This window comes from Gavia stellata, chromosome 12 (assembly GCF_030936135.1).
Source record: "Gavia stellata isolate bGavSte3 chromosome 12, bGavSte3.hap2, whole genome shotgun sequence".
Classification (NCBI taxonomy): domain Eukaryota; kingdom Metazoa; phylum Chordata; class Aves; order Gaviiformes; family Gaviidae; genus Gavia; species Gavia stellata.
This window is the reverse complement of record NC_082605.1, coordinates 5,154,635-5,180,307: the sequence shown is the minus strand read 5'-3', so window position 1 is coordinate 5,180,307 and position 25,673 is coordinate 5,154,635. Positions and strand designations below refer to the sequence as shown.

Here is a 25,673-nt window from a genome sequence, read left to right as displayed (position 1 = left end):
GAGCTGAAGGAGGCAGCCTGGGCAGCCTCTAGGCACTCTCAGCAGTGTCGGCCAGCTAGTATTGTGGAAGGGCTTCTGGGGCTTTCAGGTTTCTCTCAGTCCTGAATTGCGTTTCAGACCTGGATTCTCCAATGCTGGATTTCGCATTCCTCTTTTCCTACTCCGGTGGCGCCTGAGACACTGTCTGGTTTTTGTCCTGGTGTCGCAGGTGAATTATTCAGAGCAGTCCTCGTTGTGGGGTTAACTAGAAGGCTTTTATTAATGATCAAGCGGTGATCAAATGGTAAGTAATCGATGATGGAATGACAATCAAATGGTAATCAAATGGCGATTAAGCAATAATTGAATGGCAATTAGAATCATAGGGTCATTCAGGTTGGAAAAGACCCTTAAAAGCATCGAGTCCAACCGTTAACCTAACCCTGCCAAGTCCACCACCAAACCATGTCCCTAAGCGCCCCATCTGCATGTCTTTTAAATACCTCCAGGGAAGGTGACTCAACCACTTCCCTGGGCAGCCTGTTGCTGAAACGCTTGCAAACCCTCGGCCCAGCGATCCAGCCTGTCCAGATCCCTCTGTAGAGCCATTCTACCCTCAAACAGATCAACGCTCCCACCCACCGCCTCCACAGCTGCCCCACAGCCGCTTGCAGTTTCCTACCCCACCCAGGAAAGGCGCACAGTGCTTCTGAAAGGCAGTTTATTGCCATGGAAAAAGGCCATTTCCGCCGTGACTCCCCAGCTTGCGGACCAGCTGCTTTTTGTTCTGGAGGCAGCACATCACCAAAGCGCTGAGGAGCTCAGGGGAAAGACGTTGGGCCACCTGCGACACTTAGGTGCCGTCCCGAGGCCCTGTGCTGTGCCCCGGCCACCCACCGCGTCTGAGCGGATGGGACGTGTGAGCGTGGGCACGGCTCAACGGTGGCTTCTGGCCCCTCTGCCGGGGAGCCCAGAACCAGAGGCAGTACTGCAGGAGCAGCCGCCCCGGTTACGCGGGTGCCGAGGGCTCGGGCCCCCGCCTGGGCACTTCACAGCCACCCCTGTGAGGCGGCGGCCGTCTCGGAGCGGGTGGCAGGTGGCCGAGCCCGTCCCTGCCCGTATTTGGGGCGCAGGCAGGCCAGCGGTGCTGATGTCACAGCGGGCACTGTGACCCGCGGGGCCAAGCCCACAAAAAGGAGCGCTGGGCTCAGGCCGTGCGCCAGTGCGACCTGGTGAGGTGAGGGGAGGGACGGGGCTTGCGCGGGGCTGCCGAGGGAGGAGGGGGGCCCCACGTCTCGGGGCTCTGGGCCTGTGCTGCAAGCTCACCCGCGCCTCGCTTCTCCCTCAGAGTCAGCAGAGGAGCATCTGGAGGAGACACCCCGGCGCTGCTGGGACAGAGACTCTCCAAACGCTCACTGTTGATGTGTGCCATGTCCGCAAGGATGGAGAGGGCCCCCGCCTCGACGGAGCAGGGTGAGAGCAACGTACCCCTCCCGCAGCCTGGCAGAGGGGTTGTCGGGGCGGTCAGCGTGGGGCCGAGAGCGGTGGCAGGGCGAGGGAGGCAGGAGCTCCCCAACCGCCCCGGGGCAGGGCCCCTCCTTGCCTCAGCAAGCCCGGCCCAGGCTGGGCAGTGGGCGCCTGCTGGGACACCCGGGCCTGCAATGCCCCCTTCCTCTCCAAGGCCTCCGGCCCTGCCCATCAGCCAGCTAGGCAGGGACAGAGCAGGCCCTCGGGGGCAATCCCGCAGGGACGCTGCCCCCGGCCCCGCAGAGGTGCTCATTCCCGCTGCCATTTGCTCTCTCCCCTCCAGTGTGCATGCTGTGTCGCCGGGCAGAGGCTGACCCGGACATCTGTGGGCGCAAACTGGAGAAGGAAGGGCTCTGTGCCCACGTGTTTTGCCTGGTGAGTTTCTCCGGGGCTCCTTCCAGCTTTTCCACAGGCAGTCCCTGCCACACTCGCCTCATCAGCTCCTCCCTCGTCTTTCCTCTTCTGCAGTTTTTCGCCAACGAGCTTTACCAGCAACGGCTCAAGGAATTAGGACTCATGGGATTTCTCCCTGAGGATATTCGACGCACCATCCAGCGGGCAGCGCAGAAGGTGAGGACCCGACAAGAACAGGGAGATTTGTGCCAGGAGAGGGTTGCAGCAGCTTAGCCCAGGCCCCAAGAAAGAAATCCCAGCCCTTCCAACCAGCTCTGGGACAAAAGCCTTGCTCCCAGCAGCTCCACAGAGGCCCCAGCACAGGTGCCTCGGCCGCCAGGCATGTCTGCGGGCTGTGTCCCAGCAGCGGCTGCATCCTGCGCCCTGCCCGGAGGTGTGGGGCTGGCGGTGGAGACCCTGAGGCTGCCGCTGATGGGGGCTGCTCTGCCCTTTCCAGGACTGCTTCGTCTGTGGCGAGAATGGGGCCGCCATCACCTGCCACGAGACGGACTGTGACCGCAGCTTCCATCTCCCCTGTGCCGTGGAGGGTGGATGCGTCACCCAATTCCTTCCTCAGTACAGGTACCTCCTCTCCCCTCCTCGCCACCACCGGGGAAGGACCCAGCAGTTCTCACCTCGCCCATCCCTTTCCTCTTCCCCCAGGTCCTTCTGCTGGGAGCACCGCCCAGAGCAGGCAGTGGAGGCGGCTCCGGAGGAGAACACCACCTGCCTCATCTGCCTGGACCCTGTGGGGGACAGAAAGTCCTACGGCACCATGGTGTGCCCAGCGTGCAAACACGCCTGGTTCCACAGGGGCTGCATCCAGGTAGGAGCCCTTCCCTTGGCCCCGGGCCACGGCAGGCGCTCAGCAGCACCAGGGCCTCACTCGTGCTCCTTATGTTTCTCCTGCAGGGACAGGCTGCGCGCGCTGGCATTTCTTGCTTCCAGTGCCCGCTCTGTAGAGATAAGGAAGAGTTTGTCCTGGAAATGCTCACCGTGGGGATCCGAATCCCCTTCAGGTTGGTGTCGTCCTGCCTGGCTCACAGGACACGAGGGTGCAAGCGCTGTGCTGTGCCAGGGGCTGCCCCTGCAGTCCTGGCCCTGCGCTGTCCCGTGAGTCTGGGCGTCAGCTTCATGGAGGAGTTGGAAACAGGGCAGGGGGGAAGAGCAGGGATGTCCTGCATCTGCCTGATGCCGGGGCAGCAGGGGCTCATCAAGTTTCCTTTCTCCATCAGGCTGCCATCATGGGAGAACAGCCGTGCATACGCAGCACTATATGAGAGGCACGGCCGCTGCGATGCCAGCGAGTGCCTTTGTCCAGGAGGCAGGGAGCAGGCAGAGGAAGAGGGGTAAGTTGCCAAAGCTGCACCCCGGAGCTCTGCACGGGATCTCTGTCTCGCCAAGGGCTCGAAGCGGAAGGACTAAGAACAAGAGCTCTGCCGGACAGTCCTGAGCTGCGGCCACTCTGTCCTCACAGCCATGAACCCGTTTGCTTCCCCAGGCCCTGGCAACTGCTCCTGTGCTGCTCCTGTGCTGCCGAGGGCACCCACAGACGCTGCGCCTACTCGGGGAACAGCACGGCCAGCTGGGAGTGCAACAGCTGTGCTGGCCTGGGCACCGGTAAGAGGCAAAGCACCCACGTGCCCCTGGGCTGGGGCCAGGGGCCAGGCAAGGCCTGGTGGTGGGTGCCCAGGGTGGGCTTGGAAGAGCCTCTTTGCTCCCGGACAGCCGGGCGCACCGCACTGGCCTATCCTGCCCTGGGCCTGGGGGGCCGTGCCCTTGACCTTCCCGCTTCCCCTTGCAGACTCCAGTACCGCCTCAGAGCTCGCCGGCCCCAGCACTGCCAGCCAGTCAGGATCGGGGCCTTCCCACGACTCTCCGGCACCCGAGACCAGCAGCCCCAGCACCAGCAGCCAGGCGGCATCGGGGCAATCTCTCGCATCTGTGGTGCCCGAGATCAGCAGCCCCAGCACCGCCAGCCAGGCGCCATCGGGGTCCTCCTGCGGCTCCCCGCCACTTCAGGACAGCCTCCGCTCCAGCCCCCCTGGGCCCGAGCGGGTGCGAGAATGCTCCCGCTTGCAACGTCGGGCCCAAACACCATACAGCCGGCCCAGCAGACACGGTGGCAGGAGCCGTGCGCCAGCACCGAGTGCTGAGAGCAGCACTCCCAGCCAGGCGGTGCTGGGGCTGTCCCACAGCTCGCTGGTACCGGAGACCAGCAGCCCCAGCACCAGCAGCCACGAAGCGTCGGGGTCCTCCTGCGGCTCCCCAGCACTGGACACCAGCAGCTCCAGCGCCGGTAGCCACGCAGCATTCGGGCCGTCCCATGGCTCCCTGGCACCAGAGACCAGCAGCCCCGGCAGCGCGGCACCAGGGCCATCCCACGGCTCCCCAGTGCTTGAGGGCAGCAGCCGCTCCAGCCCACCTGGGCCCAAGCGGGTGCGAGACCGCTCCCGCTTGCGACGTCGGGCCCAAACTCCCTACAGCTGGCCCAGAAGACGCCCTGAGAGCAGCCGCGCCCCAGCACCAAGCGCTGAGAGCAGGAGCCCCCGCCAGGCTGCGCTGGGGCCGTCCCACGGCTCCCCGGCACCCGACATCGGCAGCCCCAGCACCGCCAGCCAGCTGCCATCGGGGTCCTCTGCCTTCCCAGCGCTCGACAGCGGCAGCTGCTCCAGCCTCCCTGGGCCTGTGCGGACGCGAGACCGCTCCCGCTTGCGGCGTCGGGCCCAAAATCCATACAGCCGTGCGCCGTCTCCGAGTGCTGGCCCTCCTCCCCCTCCACCGGCACAATAAAGTTGGCCGTTAACCTCTGCACTGGGAGATTCCACGCTCATTTGTCGGCTTCCTCCTCCTCTCCCTTTCCCGAGGGGCAGCGTTAGGGGCAGGGCCCGGAGGGTTGTCCTCTCCCCGGGGCTTGGCAGCACCTTCCCTAGACCTCCCTCCTTGCGGGCTGGCCTTGGCCGGCTGCCCAGCGCCATGGCCGCGTGCTTCGGGCCTCGCTGGCCCCGCAGCCTGCTCAGTTTCCCCGCGGGAAGTTCACACCCACCCCCGGGACCGGGGCTGGCCGCCTGGCTCCCGGCAATGTGGGCCGCGCCCGCCCACCCGGCATGGCCCTCGCGGCTCACCCCCCCAAAATCACACGCCCCGGCCCCAGCGACTTTTGACACGCTTCAACTCCGTTGCGTTCTGGACAAGGCTACACCCCATTTCCTAGCCTCCTTGCCTAGGGTAGTGAGAATTGTGGCAAAGTGGCAAAGCTGCTTTTCTTTAAAAGTTCCCTTCAGTGTCACGTCTGTATTGGCGACATGAAGATCTCTGCAGGTTGTGTTTCTACAGGAGCCAAAGGGCATCGCCCGTTCCCCAGGGCCGGGTCCTGTTCCCCAACAGGATTGCTGCTGGACCAGCTGAAGGCTTCCTTCTGGCAGTATAAGCCAAGAAATCCTTTTTTCACAGACATTGCAAACACCTGGTAAGGAATTTCCTCCACAGAGTTCAGGAGGGTCAGAGCGGTACCTGCTACTGAGGCCTTGAGTCCCCTCGTACGCCCTTGAGAGCAAGAACATCCCATACGCTCTACGGAAGGGTAACGGGAGGCCTGGGAAATGTCAGTCATCCGAAAGGATTTCCCTCCTGTTGGAGACCAGCAAGTACCTTTCCAGTGCAGGAAGGAGAAAAGATTCGCTTGCAGAGTGACTGCTGAAGGGCTCTGTGGCGTTGGCGGAGAGCTAGAAGGCTGAAGCATAGAATCCCGGTGAGCAAAGCGCGAAGGAAATCCCGTGGGGTGGCCGTGCAGATTTGAACAACCCTCTGCTCGTCAGGCAAACTACAGGTGGTCTTAAGGTGTGTGCCTTCCTGACAGGCCTTAATGCAGCATGAAAGGGGATTCGTTACATGAGGCAGCAGCTGTCCTCTCTGAGGAAGGCAGGGGAACCTGGGAGACCTGATGGGCTTTTCTGCCAGCAAAGAGGCAATGAGGAAGGAAAGGAGGTCTCGAGGGTCCCAAAGAGAACTCGGTGGCAGCACTTTGTCCTTCTGTTCTTGACTGCTGTGATTGGGAAGACGTGAGGTCTAGACACGGCCAGAACAGGCAGGGCTCTTCAGGGGGAGTGCGACGTGAGCTCCCAGGCACTCCCGAGCACCGGAGCTCGAATGGAGCTGGCCCAAGAGCTGTGGTCATGCACGGCCTCGCTCTGAACGGAGGTGCTTGTTGCCTGGCACCAGCCACCTCTGTGGGCACCTCGCTAACGGAGCTCTGGAACGGAACGCCCTGGCGTCGAAAGGAAGGCCGAGCGAAACCTCAGAAAGCCTGCTGAGAAGGAAACCCTGAGCAGCAGAGTTTGGCTTGCAAGGTGGCTGGTAGAAGAGGATGGCTGAGGACACTCTGAAAGCAGGAGCTGAAGGAGGCAGCCTGGGCAGCCTCTAGGCACTCTCAGCAGTGTCGGCCAGCTAGTATTGTGGAAGGGCTTCTGGGGCTTTCAGGTTTCTCTCAGTCCTGAATTGCGTTTCAGACCTGGATTCTCCAATGCTGGATTTCGCATTCCTCTTTTCCTACTCCGGTGGCGCCTGAGACACTGTCTGGCTTTTGTCCTGGTGTCGCAGGTGAATTATTCAGAGCAGTCCTCGTTGTGGGGTTAACTAGAAGGCTTTTATTAATGATCAAGCGGTGATCAAATGGTAAGTAATCGATGATGGAATGACAATCAAATGGTAATCAAATGGCGATTAAGCAATAATTGAATGGCAATTAGAATCATAGGGTCATTCAGGTTGGAAAAGACCCTTAAAAGCATCGAGTCCAACCGTTAACCTAACCCTGCCAAGTCCACCACCAAACCATGTCCCTAAGCGCCCCATCTGCATGTCTTTTAAATACCTCCAGGGAAGGTGACTCAACCACTTCCCTGGGCAGCCTGTTGCTGAAACGCTTGCAAACCCTCGGCCCAGCGATCCAGCCTGTCCAGATCCCTCTGTAGAGCCATTCTACCCTCAAACAGATCAACGCTCCCACCCACCGCCTCCACAGCTGCCCCACAGCCGCTTGCAGTTTCCTACCCCACCCAGGAAAGGCGCACAGTGCTTCTGAAAGGCAGTTTATTGCCATGGAAAAAGGCCATTTCCGCCGTGACTCCCCAGCTTGCGGACCAGCTGCTTTTTGTTCTGGAGGCAGCACATCACCAAAGCGCTGAGGAGCTCAGGGGAAAGACGTTGGGCCACCTGCGACACTTAGGTGCCGTCCCGAGGCCCTGTGCTGTGCCCCGGCCACCCACCGCGTCTGAGCGGATGGGACGTGTGAGCGTGGGCACGGCTCAACGGTGGCTTCTGGCCCCTCTGCCGGGGAGCCCAGAACCAGAGGCAGTACTGCAGGAGCAGCCGCCCCGGTTACGCGGGTGCCGAGGGCTCGGGCCCCCGCCTGGGCACTTCACAGCCACCCCTGTGAGGCGGCGGCCGTCTCGGAGCGGGTGGCAGGTGGCCGAGCCCGTCCCTGCCCGTATTTGGGGCGCAGGCAGGCCAGCGGTGCTGATGTCACAGCGGGCACTGTGACCCGCGGGGCCAAGCCCACAAAAAGGAGCGCTGGGCTCAGGCCGTGCGCCAGTGCGACCTGGTGAGGTGAGGGGAGGGACGGGGCTTGCGCGGGGCTGCCGAGGGAGGAGGGGGGCCCCACGTCTCGGGGCTCTGGGCCTGTGCTGCAAGCTCACCTGCGCCTCGCTTCTCCTTCAGAGTCAGCAGAGGAGCATCTGGAGGAGACACCCCGGCGCTGCTGGGACAGAGACTCTCCAAACGCTCACTGTTGATGTGTGCCATGTCCGCAAGGATGGAGAGGGCCCCCGCCTCGACGGAGCAGGGTGAGAGCAACGTACCCCTCCCGCAGCCTGGCAGAGGGGTTGTCGGGGCGGTCAGCGTGGGGCCGAGAGCGGTGGCAGGGCGAGGGAGGCAGGAGCTCCCCAAGCGCCCCGGGGCAGGGCCCCTCCTTGCCTCAGCAAGCCCGGCCCAGGCTGGGCAGTGGGCGCCTGCTGGGACACCCGGGCCTGCAATGCCCCCTTCCTCTCCAAGGCCTCCGGCCCTGCCCATCAGCCAGCTAGGCAGGGACAGAGCAGGCCCTCGGGGGCAATCCCGCAGGGACGCTGCCCCCGGCCCCGCAGAGGTGCTCATTCCCGCTGCCATTTGCTCTCTCCCCTCCAGCGTGCATGCTGTGTCGCCGGGCAGAGGCTGACCCGGACATCTGTGGGCGCAAACTGGAGAAGGAAGGGCTCTGTGCCCACGTGTTTTGCCTGGTGAGTTTCTCCGGGGCTCCTTCCAGCTTTTCCACAGGCAGTCCCTGCCACACTCGCCTCATCAGCTCCTCCCTCGTCTTTCCTCTTCTGCAGTTTTTCGCCAACGAGCTTTACCAGCAACGGCTCAAGGAATTAGGACTCATGGGATTTCTCCCTGAGGATATTCGACGCACCATCCAGCGGGCAGCGCAGAAGGTGAGGACCCGACAAGAACAGGGAGATTTGTGCCAGGAGAGGGTTGCAGCAGCTTAGCCCAGGCCCCAAGAAAGAAATCCCAGCCCTTCCAACCAGCTCTGGGACAAAAGTCTTGCTCCCAGCAGCTCCACAGAGGCCCCAGCACAGGTGCCTCGGCCGCCAGGCATGTCTGCGGGCTGTGTCCCAGCAGCGGCTGCATCCTGCGCCCTGCCCGGAGGTGTGGGGCTGGCGGTGGAGACCCTGAGGCTGCCGCTGATGGGGGCTGCTCTGCCCTTTCCAGGACTGCTTCGTCTGTGGCGAGAATGGGGCCGCCATCACCTGCCACGAGACGGACTGTGACCGCAGCTTCCATCTCCCCTGTGCCGTGGAGGGTGGATGCGTCACCCAGTTCCTTCCTCAGTACAGGTACCTCCTCTCCCCTCCTCGCCACCACCGGGGAAGGACCCAGCAGTTCTCACCTCGCCCATCCCTTTCCTCTTCCCCCAGGTCCTTCTGCTGGGAGCACCGCCCAGAGCAGGCAGTGGAGGCGGCTCCGGAGGAGAACACCACCTGCCTCATCTGCCTGGACCCTGTGGGGGACAGAAAGTCCTACGGCACCATGGTGTGCCCAGCGTGCAAACACGCCTGGTTCCACAGGGGCTGCATCCAGGTAGGAGCCCTTCCCTTGGCCCCGGGCCACGGCAGGCGCTCAGCAGCACCAGGGCCTCACTCGTGCTCCTTATGTTTCTCCTGCAGGGACAGGCTGCGCGCGCTGGCATTTCTTGCTTCCAGTGCCCGCTCTGTAGAGATAAGGAAGAGTTTGTCCTGGAAATGCTCACCGTGGGGATCCGAATCCCCTTCAGGTTGGTGTCGCCCTGCCTGGCTCACAGGACACGAGGGTGCAAGCGCTGTGCCGTGCCAGGGGCTGCCCCTGCAGTCCTGGCCCTGCGCTGTCCCGTGAGTCTGGGCGTCAGCTTCATGGAGGAGTTGGAAACAGGGCAGGGGGGAAGAGCAGGGACGTCCTGCATCTGCCTGATGCCGGGGCAGCAGGGGCTCATCAAGTTTCCTTTCTCCATCAGGCTGCCATCATGGGAGAACAGCCATGGATATGCAGCACTATATGAGAGGCACGGCCGCTGCGATGCCAGCGAGTGCCTTTGTCCAGGAGGCAGGGAGCAGGCAGAGGAAGAGGGGTAAGTTGCCAAAGCTGCACCCCGGAGCTCTGCACGGGATCTCTGTCTCGCCAAGGGCTCGAAGCGGAAGGACTAAGAACAAGAGCTCTGCCGGACAGTCCTGAGCTGCGGCCACTCTGTCCTCACAGCCATGAACCCGTTTGCTTCCCCAGGCCCTGGCAACTGCTCCTGTGCTGCTCCTGTGCTGCCGAGGGCACCCACAGACGCTGCGCCTACTCGGGGAACAGCACGGCCAGCTGGGAGTGCAACAGCTGTGCTGGCCTGGGCACCGGTAAGAGGCAAAGCACCCACGTGCCCCTGGGCTGGGGCCAGGGGCCAGGCAAGGCCTGGCGGCGGGTGCCCAGGGTGGGCTTGGAAGAGCCTCTTTGCTCCCGGACGGCCGGGCGCACCGCACTGGCCTATCCTGCCCTGGGCCTGGGGGGCCGTGCCCTTGACCTTCCCGCTTCCCCTTACAGACTCCAGTACCGCCTCGGAGCTCGCCGGCCCCAGCACTGCCAGCCAGTCAGGATCGGGGCCTTCCCACGACTCTCCGGCACCCGAGACCAGCAGCCCCAGCACCAGCAGCCAGGCGGCATCGGGGCAATCTCTCGCATCTGTGGTGCCCGAGATCAGCAGCCCCAGCACCGCCAGCCAGGCGCCATCGGGGTCCTCCTGCGGCTCCCCGCCACTTCAGGACAGCCTCCGCTCCAGCCCCCCTGGGCCCGAGCGGGTGCGAGAATGCTCCCGCTTGCAACGTCGGGCCCAAACACCATACAGCCGGCCCAGCAGACACGGTGGCAGGAGCCGTGCGCCAGCACCGAGTGCTGAGAGCAGCACTCCCAGCCAGGCGGTGCTGGGGCTGTCCCACAGCTCGCTGGTACCGGAGACCAGCAGCCCCAGCACCAGCAGCCACGAAGCGTCGGGGTCCTCCTGCGGCTCCCCAGCACTGGACACCAGCAGCTCCAGCGCCGGTAGCCACGCAGCATTCGGGCCGTCCCATGGCTCCCTGGCACCAGAGACCAGCAGCCCCGGCAGCGCGGCACCAGGGCCATCCCACGGCTCCCCAGTGCTTGAGGGCAGCAGCCGCTCCAGCCCACCTGGGCCCAAGCGGGTGCGAGACCGCTCCCGCTTGCGACGTCGGGCCCAAACTCCCTACCGCTGGCCCAGAAGACGCCCTGAGAGCAGCCGCGCCCCAGCACCAAGCGCTGAGAGCAGGAGCCCCCGCCAGGCTGCGCTGGGGCCGTCCCACGGCTCCCCGGCACCCGACATCGGCAGCCCCAGCACCGCCAGCCAGCTGCCATCGGGGTCCTCTGCCTTCCCAGCGCTCGACAGCGGCAGCTGCTCCAGCCTCCCTGGGCCTGTGCGGACGCGAGACCGCTCCCGCTTGCGGCGTCGGGCCCAAAATCCATACAGCCGTGCGCCGTCCCCGAGTGCTGGCCCTCCTCCCCCTCCACCGGCACAATAAAGTTGGCCGTTAACCTCTGCACTGGGAGATTCCACGCTCATTTGTCGGCTTCCTCCTCCTCTCCCTTTCTCGAGGGGCAGCGTTAGGGGCAGGGCCCGGAGGGTTGTCCTCTCCCCGGGGCTTGGCAGCACCTTCCCTAGACCTCCCTCCTTGCGGGCTGGCCTTGGCCGGCTGCCCAGCGCCATGGCTGCGTGCTTCGGGCCTCGCTGGCCCCGCAGCCTGCTCAGTTTCCCCGCGGGAAGTTCACACCCACCCCCGGGACCGGGGCTGGCCGCCTGGCTCCCGGCAATGTGGGCCGCGCCCGCCCACCCGGCATGGCCCTCGCGGCTCACCCCCCCAAAATCACACGCCCCGGCCCCAGCGACTTTTGACACGCTTCAACTCCGTTGCGTTCTGGACAAGGCTACACCCCATTTCCTAGCCTCCTTGCCTAGGGTAGTGAGAATTGTGGCAAAGTGGCAAAGCTGCTTTTCTTTAAAAGTTCCCTTCAGTGTCACGTCTGTATTGGCGACATGAAGATCTCTGCAGGTTGTGTTTCTACAGGAGCCAAAGGGCATCGCCCGTTCCCCAGGGCCGGGTCCTGTTCCCCAACAGGATTGCTGCTGGACCAGCTGAAGGCTTCCTTCTGGCAGTATAAGCCAAGAAATCCTTTTTTCACAGACATTGCAAACACCTGGTAAGGAATTTCCTCCACAGAGTTCAGGAGGGTCAGAGCGGTACCTGCTACTGAGGCCTTGAGTCCCCTCGTACGCCCTTGAGAGCAAGAACATCCCATACGCTCTACGGAAGGGTAACGGGAGGCCTGGGAAATGTCAGTCATCCGAAAGGATTTCCCTCCTGTTGGAGACCAGCAAGTACCTTTCCAGTGCAGGAAGGAGAAAAGATTCGCTTGCAGAGTGACTGCTGAAGGGCTCTGTGGCGTTGGCGGAGAGCTAGAAGGCTGAAGCATAGAATCCCGGTGAGCAAAGCGCGAAGGAAATCCCGTGGGGTGGCCGTGCAGATTTGAACAACCCTCTGCTCGTCAGGCAAACTACAGGTGGTCTTAAGGTGTGTGCCTTCCTGACAGGCCTTAATGCAGCATGAAAGGGGATTCGTTACATGAGGCAGCAGCTGTCCTCTCTGAGGAAGGCAGGGGAACCTGGGAGACCTGATGGGCTTTTCTGCCAGCAAAGAGGCAATGAGGAAGGAAAGGAGGTCTCGAGGGTCCCAAAGAGAACTCGGTGGCAGCACTTTGTCCTTCTGTTCTTGACTGCTGTGATTGGGAAGACGTGAGGTCTAGACACGGCCAGAACAGGCAGGGCTCTTCAGGGGGAGTGCGACGTGAGCTCCCAGGCACTCCCGAGCACCGGAGCTCGAATGGAGCTGGCCCAAGAGCTGTGGTCATGCACGGCCTCGCTCTGAACGGAGGTGCTTGTTGCCTGGCACCGGCCACCTCTGTGGGCACCTCGCTAACGGAGCTCTGGAACGCCCTGGCGTCGAAAGGAAGGCCGAGCGAAACCTCAGAAAGCCTGCTGAGAAGGAAACCCTGAGCAGCAGAGTTTGGCTTGCAAGGTGGCTGGTAGAAGAGGATGGCTGAGGACACTCTGAAAGCAGGAGCTGAAGGAGGCAGCCTGGGCAGCCTCTAGGCACTCTCAGCAGTGTCGGCCAGCTAGTATTGTGGAAGGGCTTCTGGGGCTTTCAGGTTTCTCTCAGTCCTGAATTGCGTTTCAGACCTGGATTCTCCAATGCTGGATTTCGCATTCCTCTTTTCCTACTCCGGTGGCGCCTGAGACACTGTCTGGCTTTTGTCCTGGTGTCGCAGGTGAATTATTCAGAGCAGTCCTCGTTGTGGGGTTAACTAGAAGGCTTTTATTAATGATCAAGCGGTGATCAAATGGTAAGTAATCGATGATGGAATGACAATCAAATGGTAATCAAATGGTGATTAAGCAATAATTGAATGGCAATTAGAATCATAGGGTCATTCAGGTTGGAAAAGACCCTTAAAAGCATCGAGTCCAACCGTTAACCTAACCCTGCCAAGTCCACCACCAAACCATGTCCCTAAGCGCCCCATCTGCATGTCTTTTAAATACCTCCAGGGAAGGTGACTCAACCACTTCCCTGGGCAGCCTGTTGCTGAAACGCTTGCAAACCCTCGGCCCAGCGATCCAGCCTGTCCAGATCCCTCTGTAGAGCCATTCTACCCTCAAACAGATCAACGCTCCCACCCACCGCCTCCACAGCTGCCCCACAGCCGCTTGCAGTTTCCTACCCCACCCAGGAAAGGCGCACAGTGCTTCTGAAAGGCAGTTTATTGCCATGGAAAAAGGCCATTTCCGCCGTGACTCCCCAGCTTGCGGACCAGCTGCTTTTTGTTCTGGAGGCAGCACATCACCAAAGCGCTGAGGAGCTCAGGGGAAAGACGTTGGGCCACCTGCGACACTTAGGTGCCGTCCCGAGGCCCTGTGCTGTGCCCCGGCCACCCACCGCGTCTGAGCGGATGGGACGTGTGAGCGTGGGCACGGCTCAACGGTGGCTTCTGGCCCCTCTGCCGGGGAGCCCAGAACCAGAGGCAGTACTGCAGGAGCAGCCGCCCCGGTTACGCGGGTGCCGAGGGCTCGGGCCCCCGCCTGGGCACTTCACAGCCACCCCTGTGAGGCGGCGGCCGTCTCGGAGCGGGTGGCAGGTGGCCGAGCCCGTCCCTGCCCGTATTTGGGGCGCAGGCAGGCCAGCGGTGCTGATGTCACAGCGGGCACTGTGACCCGCGGGGCCAAGCCCACAAAAAGGAGCGCTGGGCTCAGGCCGTGCGCCAGTGCGACCTGGTGAGGTGAGGGGAGGGACGGGGCTTGCGCGGGGCTGCCGAGGGAGGAGGGGGGCCCCACGTCTCGGGGCTCTGGGCCTGTGCTGCAAGCTCACCTGCACCTCGCTTCTCCCTCAGAGTCAGCAGAGGAGCATCTGGAGGAGACACCCCGGCGCTGCTGGGACAGAGACTCTCCAAACGCTCACTGTTGATGTGTGCCATGTCCGCAAGGATGGAGAGGGCCCCCGCCTCGACGGAGCAGGGTGAGAGCAACGTACCCCTCCCGCAGCCTGGCAGAGGGGTTGTCGGGGCGGTCAGCGTGGGGCCGAGAGCGGTGGCAGGGCGAGGGAGGCAGGAGCTCCCCAAGCGCCCCGGGGCAGGGCCCCTCCTTGCCTCAGCAAGCCCGGCCCAGGCTGGGCAGTGGGCGCCTGCTGGGACACCCGGGCCTGCAATGCCCCCTTCCTCTCCAAGGCCTCCGGCCCTGCCCATCAGCCAGCTAGGCAGGGACAGAGCAGGCCCTCGGGGGCAATCCCGCAGGGACGCTGCCCCCGGCCCCGCAGAGGTGCTCATTCCCGCTGCCATTTGCTCTCTCCCCTCCAGCGTGCATGCTGTGTCGCCGGGCAGAGGCTGACCCGGACATCTGTGGGCGCAAACTGGAGAAGGAAGGGCTCTGTGCCCACGTGTTTTGCCTGGTGAGTTTCTCCGGGGCTCCTTCCAGCTTTTCCACAGGCAGTCCCTGCCACACTCGCCTCATCAGCTCCTCCCTCGTCTTTCCTCTTCTGCAGTTTTTCGCCAACGAGCTTTACCAGCAACGGCTCAAGGAATTAGGACTCATGGGATTTCTCCCTGAGGATATTCGACGCACCATCCAGCGGGCAGCGCAGAAGGTGAGGACCCGACAAGAACAGGGAGATTTGTGCCAGGAGAGGGTTGCAGCAGCTTAGCCCAGGCCCCAAGAAAGAAATCCCAGCCCTTCCAACCAGCTCTGGGACAAAAGTCTTGCTCCCAGCAGCTCCACAGAGGCCCCAGCACAGGTGCCTCGGCCGCCAGGCATGTCTGCGGGCTGTGTCCCAGCAGCGGCTGCATCCTGCGCCCTGCCCGGAGGTGTGGGGCTGGCGGTGGAGACCCTGAGGCTGCCGCTGATGGGGGCTGCTCTGCCCTTTCCAGGACTGCTTCGTCTGTGGCGAGAATGGGGCCGCCATCACCTGCCACGAGACGGACTGTGACCGCAGCTTCCATCTCCCCTGTGCCGTGGAGGGTGGATGCGTCACCCAGTTCCTTCCTCAGTACAGGTACCTCCTCTCCCCTCCTCGCCACCACCGGGGAAGGACCCAGCAGTTCTCACCTCGCCCATCCCTTTCCTCTTCCCCCAGGTCCTTCTGCTGGGAGCACCGCCCAGAGCAGGCAGTGGAGGCGGCTCCGGAGGAGAACACCACCTGCCTCATCTGCCTGGACCCTGTGGGGGACAGAAAGTCCTACGGCACCATGGTGTGCCCAGCGTGCAAACACGCCTGGTTCCACAGGGGCTGCATCCAGGTAGGAGCCCTTCCCTTGGCCCCGGGCCACGGCAGGCGCTCAGCAGCACCAGGGCCTCACTCGTGCTCCTTATGTTTCTCCTGCAGGGACAGGCTGCGCGCGCTGGCATTTCTTGCTTCCAGTGCCCGCTCTGTAGAGATAAGGAAGAGTTTCTCCTGGAAATGCTCACCATGGGGATCCGAATCCCCTTCAGGTTGGTGTCGTCCTGCCTGGCTCACAGGACACGAGGGTGCAAGCGCTGTGCCGTGCCAGGGGCTGCCCCTGCAGTCCTGGCCCTGCGCTGTCCCGTGAGTCTGGGCGTCAGCTTCATGGAGGAGTTGGAAACAGGGCAGGGGGGAAGAGCAGGGACGTCCTGCATCTGCCTGATGCCGGGGCAGCAGGGGCTCATCAAGTTTCCTTTCTCCATCAGGCTGCCATCATGGGAGAACAGCCATGGATATGCAGCACTATATGAGAGGCACGGCCGCTGCGATGCCAGCGAGTGCCTTTGTCCAGGAGGCAGGGAGCAGGCAGAGGAAGAGGGGTAAGTTGCCAAAGCTGCACCCCGGAGCTCTGCACGGGATCTCTGTCTCGCCAAGGGCTCGAAGCGGAAGGACTAAGAACAAGAGCTCTGCCGGACAGTCCTGAGCTGCGGCCACTCTGTCCTCACAGCCATGAACCCGTTTGCTTCCCCAGGCCCTGGCAACTGCTCCTGTGCTGCTCCTGTGCTGCCGAGGGCACCCACAGACGCTGCGCCTACTCGGGGAACAGCACGGCCAGCTGGGAGTGCAACAGCTGTGCTGGCCTGGGCACCGGTAAGAGGCAAAGCACCCACGTGCCCCTGGGCTGGGGCCAGGGGCCAGGCAAGGCCTGGCAGCGGGTGCCCAGGGTGGGCTTGGAAGAGCCTCTTTGCTCCCGGACGGCCGGGCGCACCGCACTGGCCTATCCTGCCCTGGGCCTGGGGGGCCGTGCCCTTGACCTTCCCGCTTCCCCTTGCAGACTCCAGTACCGCCTCGGAGCTCGCCGGCCCCAGCACTGCCAGCCAGTCAGGATCGGGGCCTTCCCACGACTCTCCGGCACCCGAGACCAGCAGCCCCAGCACCAGCAGCCAGGCGGCATCGGGGCAATCTCTCGCATCTGTGGTGCCCGAGATCAGCAGCCCCAGCACCGCCAGCCAGGCGCCATCGGGGTCCTCCTGCGGCTCCCCGCCACTTCAGGACAGCCTCCGCTCCAGCCCCCCTGGGCCCGAGCGGGTGCGAGAATGCTCCCGCTTGCAACGTCGGGCCCAAACACCATACAGCCGGCCCAGCAGACACGGTGGCAGGAGCCGTGCGCCAGCACCGAGTGCTGAGAGCAGCACTCCCAGCCAGGCGGTGCTGGGGCTGTCCCACAGCTCGCTGGTACCGGAGACCAGCAGCCCCAGCACCAGCAGCCACGAAGCGTCGGGGTCCTCCTGCGGCTCCCCAGCACTGGACACCAGCAGCTCCAGCGCCGGTAGCCACGCAGCATTCGGGCCGTCCCATGGCTCCCTGGCACCAGAGACCAGCAGCCCCGGCAGCGCGGCACCAGGGCCATCCCACGGCTCCCCAGTGCTTGAGGGCAGCAGCCGCTCCAGCCCACCTGGGCCCAAGCGGGTGCGAGACCGCTCCCGCTTGCGACGTCGGGCCCAAACTCCCTACAGCTGGCCCAGAAGACGCCCTGAGAGCAGCCGCGCCCCAGCACCAAGCGCTGAGAGCAGGAGCCCCCGCCAGGCTGCGCTGGGGCCGTCCCACGGCTCCCCGGCACCCGACATCGGCAGCCCCAGCACCGCCAGCCAGCTGCCATCGGGGTCCTCTGCCTTCCCAGCGCTCGACAGCGGCAGCTGCTCCAGCCTCCCTGGGCCTGTGCGGACGCGAGACCGCTCCCGCTTGCGGCGTCGGGCCCAAAATCCATACAGCCGTGCGCCGTCTCCGAGTGCTGGCCCTCCTCCCCCTCCACCGGCACAATAAAGTTGGCCGTTAACCTCTGCACTGGGAGATTCCACGCTCATTTGTCGGCTTCCTCCTCCTCTCCCTTTCCCGAGGGGCAGCGTTAGGGGCAGGGCCCGGAGGGTTGTCCTCTCCCCGGGGCTTGGCAGCACCTTCCCTAGACCTCCCTCCTTGCGGGCTGGCCTTGGCCGGCTGCCCAGCGCCATGGCCGCGTGCTTCGGGCCTCGCTGGCCCCGCACCCTGCTCAGTTTCCCCGCGGGAAGTTCACACCCACCCCCGGGACCGGGGCTGGCCGCCTGGCTCCCGGCAATGTGGGCCGCGCCCGCCCACCCGGCATGGCCCTCGCGGCTCACCCCCCCAAAATCACACGCCCCGGCCCCAGCGACTTTTGACACGCTTCAACTCCGTTGCGTTCTGGACAAGGCTACACCCCATTTCCTAGCCTCCTTGCCTAGGTTAGTGAGAATTGTGGCAAAGTGGCAAAGCTGCTTTTCTTTAAAAGTTCCCTTCAGTGTCACGTCTGTATTGGCGACATGAAGATCTCTGCAGGTTGTGTTTCTACAGGAGCCAAAGGGCATCGCCCGTTCCCCAGGGCCGGGTCCTGTTCCCCAACAGGATTGCTGCTGGACCAGCTGAAGGCTTCCTTCTGGCAGTATAAGCCAAGAAATCCTTTTTTCACAGACATTGCAAACACCTGGTAAGGAATTTCCTCCACAGAGTTCAGGAGGGTCAGAGCGGTACCTGCTACTGAGGCCTTGAGTCCCCTCGTACGCCCTTGAGAGCAAGAACATCCCATACGCTCTACGGAAGGGTAACGGGAGGCCTGGGAAATGTCAGTCATCCGAAAGGATTTCCCTCCTGTTGGAGACCAGCAAGTACCTTTCCAGTGCAGGAAGGAGAAAAGATTCGCTTGCAGAGTGACTGCTGAAGGGCTCTGTGGCGTTGGCGGAGAGCTAGAAGGCTGAAGCATAGAATCCCGGTGAGCAAAGCGCGAAGGAAATCCCGTGGGGTGGCCGTGCAGATTTGAACAACCCTCTGCTCGTCAGGCAAACTACAGGTGGTTTTAAGGTGTGTGCCTTCCTGACAGGCCTTAATGCAGCATGAAAGGGGATTCGTTACATGAGGCAGCAGCTGTCCTCTCTGAGGAAGGCAGGGGAACCTGGGAGACCTGATGGGCTTTTCTGCCAGCAAAGAGGCAATGAGGAAGGAAAGGAGGTCTCGAGGGTCCCAAAGAGAACTCGGTGGCAGCACTTTGTCCTTCTGTTCTTGACTGCTGTGATTGGGAAGACGTGAGGTCTAGACACGGCCAGAACAGGCAGGGCTCTTCAGGGGGAGTGCGACGTGAGCTCCCAGGCACTCCCGAGCACCGGAGCTCGAATGGAGCTGGCCCAAGAGCTGTGGTCACGCACGGCCTCGCTCTGAACGGAGGTGCTTGTTGCCTGGCACCGGCCACCTCTGTGGGCACCTCGCTAACGGAGCTCTGGAACGCCCTGGCGTCGAAAGGAAGGCCGAGCGAAACCTCAGAAAGCCTGCTGAGAAGGAAACCCTGAGCAGCAGAGTTTGGCTTGCAAGGTGGCTGGTAGAAGAGGATGGCTGAGGACACTCTGAAAGCAGGAGCTGAAGGAGGCAGCCTGGGCAGCCTCTAGGCACTCTCAGCAGTGTCGGCCAGCTAGTATTGTGGAAGGGCTTCTGGGGCTTTCAGGTTTCTCTCAGTCCTGAATTGCGTTTCAGACCTGGATTCTCCAATGCTGGATTTCGCATTCCTCTTTTCCTACTCCGGTGGCGCCTGAGACACTGTCTGGCTTTTGTCCTGGTGTCGCAGGTGAATTATTCAGAGCAGTCCTCGTTGTGGGGTTAACTAGAAGGCTTTTATTAATGATCAAGCGGTGATCAAATGGTAAGTAATCGATGATGGAATGACAATCAAATGGTAATCAAATGGTGATTAAGCAATAATTGAATGGCAATTAGAATCATAGGGTCATTCAGGTTGGAAAAGACCCTTAAAAGCATCGAGTCCAACCGTTAACCTAACCCTGCCAAGTCCACCACCAAACCATGTCCCTAAGCGCCCCATCTGCATGTCTTTTAAATACCTCCAGGGAAGGTGACTCAACCACTTCCCTGGGCAGCCTGTTGCTGAAACGCTTGCAAACCCTCGGCCCAGCGATCCAGCCTGTCCAGATCCCTCTGTAGAGCCATTCTACCCTCAAACAGATCAACGCTCCCACCCACCGCCTCCACAGCTGCCCCACAGCCGCTTGCAGTTTCCTACCCCACCCAGGAAAGGCGCACAGTGCTTCTGAAAGGCAGTTTATTGCCATGGAAAAAGGCCATTTCCGCCGTGACTCCCCAGCTTGCGGACCAGCTGCTTTTTGTTCTGGAGGCAGCACATCACCAAAGCGCTGAGGAGCTCAGGGGAAAGACGTTGGGCCACCTGCGACACTTAGGTGCCGTCCCGAGGCCCTGTGCTGTGCCCCGGCCACCCACCGCGTCTGAGCGGATGGGACGTGTGAGCGTGGGCACGGCTCAACGGTGGCTTCTGGCCCCTCTGCCGGGGAGCCCAGAACCAGAGGCAGTACTGCAGGAGCAGCCGCCCCGGTTACGCAGGTGCCGAGGGCTCGGGCCCCCGCCTGGGCACTTCACAGCCACCCCTGTGAGGCGGCGGCCGTCTCGGAGCGGGTGGCAGGTGGCCGAGCCCGTCCCTGCCCGTATTTGGGGCGCAGGCAGGCCAGCGGTGCTGATGTCACAGCGGGCACTGTGACCCGCGGGGCCAAGCCCACAAAAAGGAGCGCTGGGCTCAGGCCGTGCGCCAGTGCGACCTGGTGAGGTGAGGGGAGGGACGGGGCTTGCGCGGGGCTGCCGAGGGAGGAGGGGGGCCCCACGTCTCGGGGCTCTGGGCCTGTGCTGCAAGCTCACCTGCACCTCGCTTCTCCCTCAGAGTCAGCAGAGGAGCATCTGGAGGAGACACCCCGGCGCTGCTGGGACAGAGACTCTCCAAACGCTCACTGTTGATGTGTGCCATGTCCGCAAGGATGGAGAGGGCCCCCGCCTCGACGGAGCAGGGTGAGAGCAACGTACCCCTCCCGCAGCCTGGCAGAGGGGTTGTCGGGGCGGTCAGCGTGGGGCCGAGAGCGGTGGCAGGGCGAGGGAGGCAGGAGCTCCCCAAGCGCCCCGGGGCAGGGCCCCTCCTTGCCTCAGCAAGCCCGGCCCAGGCTGGGCAGTGGGCGCCTGCTGGGACACCCGGGCCTGCAATGCCCCCTTCCTCTCCAAGGCCTCCGGCCCTGCCCATCAGCCAGCTAGGCAGGGACAGAGCAGGCCCTCGGGGGCAATCCCGCAGGGACGCTGCCCCCGGCCCCGCAGAGGTGCTCATTCCCGCTGCCATTTGCTCTCTCCCCTCCAGCGTGCATGCTGTGTCGCCGGGCAGAGGCTGACCCGGACATCTGTGGGCGCAAACTGGAGAAGGAAGGGCTCTGTGCCCACGTGTTTTGCCTGGTGAGTTTCTCCGGGGCTCCTTCCAGCTTTTCCACAGGCAGTCCCTGCCACACTCGCCTCATCAGCTCCTCGTCTTTCCTCTTCTGCAGTTTTTCGCCAACGAGCTTTACCAGCAACGGCTCAAGGAATTAGGACTCATGGGATTTCTCCCTGAGGATATTCGACGCACCATCCAGCGGGCAGCGCAGAAGGTGAGGACCCGACAAGAACAGGGAGATTTGTGCCAGGAGAGGGTTGCAGCAGCTTAGCCCAGGCCCCAAGAAAGAAATCCCAGCCCTTCCAACCAGCTCTGGGACAAAAGTCTTGCTCCCAGCAGCTCCACAGAGGCCCCAGCACAGGTGCCTCGGCCGCCAGGCACGTCTGCGGGCTGTGTCCCAGCAGCGGCTGCATCCTGCGCCCTGCCCGGAGGTGTGGGGCTGGCGGTGGAGACCCTGAGGCTGCCGCTGATGGGGGCTGCTCTGCCCTTTCCAGGACTGCTTCGTCTGTGGCGAGAATGGGGCCGCCATCACCTGCCACGAGACGGACTGTGACCGCAGCTTCCATCTCCCCTGTGCCGTGGAGGGTGGATGCGTCACCCAGTTCCTTCCTCAGTACAGGTACCTCCTCTCCCCTCCTCGCCACCACCGGGGAAGGACCCAGCAGTTCTCACCTCGCCCATCCCTTTCCTCTTCCCCCAGGTCCTTCTGCTGGGAGCACCGCCCAGAGCAGGCAGTGGAGGCGGCTCCGGAGGAGAACACCACCTGCCTCATCTGCCTGGACCCTGTGGGGGACAGAAAGTCCTACGGCACCATGGTGTGCCCAGCGTGCAAACACGCCTGGTTCCACAGGGGCTGCATCCAGGTAGGAGCCCTTCCCTTGGCCCCGGGCCACGGCAGGCGCTCAGCAGCACCAGGGCCTCACTCGTGCTCCTTATGTTTCTCCTGCAGGGACAGGCTGCGCGCGCTGGCATTTCTTGCTTCCAGTGCCCGCTCTGTAGAGATAAGGAAGAGTTTCTCCTGGAAATGCTCACCATGGGGATCCGAATCCCCTTCAGGTTGGTGTCGTCCTGCCTGGCTCACAGGACACGAGGGTGCAAGCGCTGTGCCGTGCCAGGGGCTGCCCCTGCAGTCCTGGCCCTGCGCTGTCCCGTGAGTCTGGGCGTCAGCTTCATGGAGGAGTTGGAAACAGGGCAGGGGGGAAGAGCAGGGACGTCCTGCATCTGCCTGATGCCGGGGCAGCAGGGGCTCATCAAGTTTCCTTTCTCCATCAGGCTGCCATCATGGGAGAACAGCCATGGATATGCAGCACTATATGAGAGGCACGGCCGCTGCGATGCCAGCGAGTGCCTTTGTCCAGGAGGCAGGGAGCAGGCAGAGGAAGAGGGGTAAGTTGCCAAAGCTGCACCCCGGAGCTCTGCACGGGATCTCTGTCTCGCCAAGGGCTCGAAGCGGAAGGACTAAGAACAAGAGCTCTGCCGGACAGTCCTGAGCTGCGGCCACTCTGTCCTCACAGCCATGAACCCGTTTGCTTCCCCAGGCCCTGGCAACTGCTCCTGTGCTGCTCCTGTGCTGCCGAGGGCACCCACAGACGCTGCGCCTACTCGGGGAACAGCACGGCCAGCTGGGAGTGCAACAGCTGTGCTGGCCTGGGCACCGGTAAGAGGCAAAGCACCCACGTGCCCCTGGGCTGGGGCCAGGGGCCAGGCAAGGCCTGGTGGTGGGTGCCCAGGGTGGGCTTGGAAGAGCCTCTTTGCTCCCGGACGGCCGGGCGCACCGCACTGGCCTATCCTGCCCTGGGCCTGGGGGGCCGTGCCCTTGACCTTCCCGCTTCCCCTTGCAGACTCCAGTACCGCCTCGGAGCTCGCCGGCCCCAGCACTGCCAGCCAGTCAGGATCGGGGCCTTCCCACGACTCTCCGGCACCCGAGACCAGCAGCCCCAGCACCAGCAGCCAGGCGGCATCGGGGCAATCTCTCGCATCTGTGGTGCCCGAGATCAGCAGCCCCAGCACCGCCAGCCAGGCGCCATCGGGGTCCTCCTGCGGCTCCCCGCCACTTCAGGACAGCCTCCGCTCCAGCCCCCCTGGGCCCGAGCGGGTGCGAGAATGCTCCCGCTTGCAACGTCGGGCCCAAACACCATACAGCCGGCCCAGCAGACACGGTGGCAGGAGCCGTGCGCCAGCACCGAGTGCTGAGAGCAGCACTCCCAGCCAGGCGGTGCTGGGGCTGTCCCACAGCTCGCTGGTACCGGAGACCAGCAGCCCCAGCACCAGCAGCCACGAAGCGTCGGGGTCCTCCTGCGGCTCCCCAGCACTGGACACCAGCAGCTCCAGCGCCGGTAGCCACGCAGCATTCGGGCCGTCCCATGGCTCCCTGGCACCAGAGACCAGCAGCCCCGGCAGCGCGGCACCAGGGCCATCCCACGGCTCCCCAGTGCTTGAGGGCAGCAGCCGCTCCAGCCCACCTGGGCCCAAGCGGGTGCGAGACCGCTCCCGCTTGCGACGTCGGGCCCAAACTCCCTACAGCTGGCCCAGAAGACGCCCTGAGAGCAGCCGCGCCCCAGCACCAAGCGCTGAGAGCAGGAGCCCCCGCCAGGCTGCGCTGGGGACGTCCCACGGCTCCCCGGCACCCGACATCGGCAGCCCCAGCACCGCCAGCCAGCTGCCATCGGGGTCCTCTGCCTTCCCAGCGCTCGACAGCGGCAGCTGCTCCAGCCTCCCTGGGCCTGTGCGGACGCGAGACCGCTCCCGCTTGCGGCGTCGGGCCCAAAATCCATACAGCCGTGCGCCGTCTCCGAGTGCTGGCCCTCCTCCCCCTCCACCGGCACAATAAAGTTGGCCGTTAACCTCTGCACTGGGAGATTCCACGCTCATTTGTCGGCTTCCTCCTCCTCTCCCTTTCCCGAGGGGCAGCGTTAGGGGCAGGGCCCGGAGGGTTGTCCTCTCCCCGGGGCTTGGCAGCACCTTCCCTAGACCTCCCTCCTTGCGGGCTGGCCTTGGCCGGCTGCCCAGCGCCATGGCCGCGTGCTTCGGGCCTCGCTGGCCCCGCAGCCTGCTCAGTTTCCCCGCGGGAAGTTCACACCCACCCCCGGGACCGGGGCTGGCCGCCTGGCTCCCGGCAATGTGGGCCGCGCCCGCCCACCCGGCATGGCCCTCGCGGCTCACCCCCCCAAAATCACACGCCCCGGCCCCAGCGACTTTTGACACGCTTCAACTCCGTTGCGTTCTGGACAAGGCTACACCCCATTTCCTAGCCTCCTTGCCTAGGGTAGTGAGAATTGTGGCAAAGTGGCAAAGCTGCTTTTCTTTAAAAGTTCCCTTCAGTGTCACGTCTGTATTGGCGACATGAAGATCTCTGCAGGTTGTGTTTCTACAGGAGCCAAAGGGCATCGCCCGTTCCCCAGGGCCGGGTCCTGTTCCCCAACAGGATTGCTGCTGGACCAGCTGAAGGCTTCCTTCTGGCAGTATAAGCCAAGAAATCCTTTTTTCACAGACATTGCAAACACCTGGTAAGGAATTTCCTCCACAGAGTTCAGGAGGGTCAGAGCGGTACCTGCTACTGAGGCCTTGAGTCCCCTCGTACGCCCTTGAGAGCAAGAACATCCCATACGCTCTACGGAAGGGTAACGGGAGGCCTGGGAAATGTCAGTCATCCGAAAGGATTTCCCTCCTGTTGGAGACCAGCAAGTACCTTTCCAGTGCAGGAAGGAGAAAAGATTCGCTTGCAGAGTGACTGCTGAAGGGCTCTGTGGCGTTGGCGGAGAGCTAGAAGGCTGAAGCATAGAATCCCGGTGAGCAAAGCGCGAAGGAAATCCCGTGGGGTGGCCGTGCAGATTTGAACAACCCTCTGCTCGTCAGGCAAACTACAGGTGGTTTTAAGGTGTGTGCCTTCCTGACAGGCCTTAATGCAGCATGAAAGGGGATTCGTTACATGAGGCAGCAGCTGTCCTCTCTGAGGAAGGCAGGGGAACCTGGGAGACCTGATGGGCTTTTCTGCCAGCAAAGAGGCAATGAGGAAGGAAAGGAGGTCTCGAGGGTCCCAAAGAGAACTCGGTGGCAGCACTTTGTCCTTCTGTTCTTGACTGCTGTGATTGGGAAGACGTGAGGTCTAGACACGGCCAGAACAGGCAGGGCTCTTCAGGGGGAGTGCGACGTGAGCTCCCAGGCACTCCCGAGCACCGGAGCTCGAATGGAGCTGGCCCAAGAGCTGTGGTCACGCACGGCCTCGCTCTGAACGGAGGTGCTTGTTGCCTGGCACCGGCCACCTCTGTGGGCACCTCGCTAACGGAGCTCTGGAACGCCCTGGCGTCGAAAGGAAGGCCGAGCGAAACCTCAGAAAGCCTGCTGAGAAGGAAACCCTGAGCAGCAGAGTTTGGCTTGCAAGGTGGCTGGTAGAAGAGGATGGCTGAGGACACTCTGAAAGCAGGAGCTGAAGGAGGCAGCCTGGGCAGCCTCTAGGCACTCTCAGCAGTGTCGGCCAGCTAGTATTGTGGAAGGGCTTCTGGGGCTTTCAGGTTTCTCTCAGTCCTGAATTGCGTTTCAGACCTGGATTCTCCAATGCTGGATTTCGCATTCCTCTTTTCCTACTCCGGTGGCGCCTGAGACACTGTCTGGCTTTTGTCCTGGTGTCGCAGGTGAATTATTCAGAGCAGTCCTCGTTGTGGGGTTAACTAGAAGGCTTTTATTAATGATCAAGCGGTGATCAAATGGTAAGTAATCGATGATGGAATGACAATCAAATGGTAATCAAATGGTGATTAAGCAATAATTGAATGGCAATTAGAATCATAGGGTCATTCAGGTTGGAAAAGACCCTTAAAAGCATCGAGTCCAACCGTTAACCTAACCCTGCCAAGTCCACCACCAAACCATGTCCCTAAGCGCCCCATCTGCATGTCTTTTAAATACCTCCAGGGAAGGTGACTCAACCACTTCCCTGGGCAGCCTGTTGCTGAAAC

The 25,673-nt window shown here is 62.9% G+C and overlaps 4 protein-coding genes across 4 annotated transcripts; all 4 read left to right on the top strand.

Moving 5' to 3' along the window:
• Window positions 1–1,421: 1,421 nt before the first annotated feature.
• On the top strand, window positions 1,422–6,466 carry LOC132317913 (PHD finger protein 7-like). Its single transcript, XM_059823426.1, has 10 exons — window positions 1,422–1,452; window positions 1,790–1,881; window positions 1,975–2,076; window positions 2,357–2,481; window positions 2,563–2,725; window positions 2,812–2,918; window positions 3,135–3,248; window positions 3,401–3,501; window positions 3,704–4,516; window positions 6,408–6,466. The coding sequence occupies exons 1-10, from the start codon at window positions 1,422–1,424 to the stop codon at window positions 6,464–6,466; spliced, it is 1,707 nt and encodes a 568-aa protein (XP_059679409.1).
• A 1,245-nt stretch (window positions 6,467–7,711) lies between these two features.
• LOC132317912 (PHD finger protein 7-like) lies at window positions 7,712–12,751 on the top strand. The gene is given in 11 exon segments (XM_059823425.1): window positions 7,712–7,742; window positions 8,080–8,171; window positions 8,265–8,366; window positions 8,647–8,771; window positions 8,853–9,020; window positions 9,022–9,069; window positions 9,071–9,208; window positions 9,425–9,538; window positions 9,691–9,809; window positions 9,994–10,806; window positions 12,693–12,751. Coding segments are annotated over 11 exon segments (1,809 nt in total).
• A 1,245-nt stretch (window positions 12,752–13,996) lies between these two features.
• LOC132317911 (PHD finger protein 7-like) lies at window positions 13,997–19,036 on the top strand. The gene is given in 10 exon segments (XM_059823424.1): window positions 13,997–14,027; window positions 14,365–14,456; window positions 14,550–14,651; window positions 14,932–15,056; window positions 15,138–15,355; window positions 15,358–15,493; window positions 15,710–15,823; window positions 15,976–16,094; window positions 16,279–17,091; window positions 18,978–19,036. Coding segments are annotated over 10 exon segments (1,809 nt in total).
• Window positions 19,037–20,281: 1,245 nt separating this feature from the next.
• Window positions 20,282–25,317, top strand: LOC132317910 (PHD finger protein 7-like). The gene is given in 10 exon segments (XM_059823423.1): window positions 20,282–20,312; window positions 20,650–20,741; window positions 20,831–20,932; window positions 21,213–21,337; window positions 21,419–21,636; window positions 21,639–21,774; window positions 21,991–22,104; window positions 22,257–22,375; window positions 22,560–23,372; window positions 25,259–25,317. Coding segments are annotated over 10 exon segments (1,809 nt in total).
• Window positions 25,318–25,673: the final 356 nt, after the last annotated feature.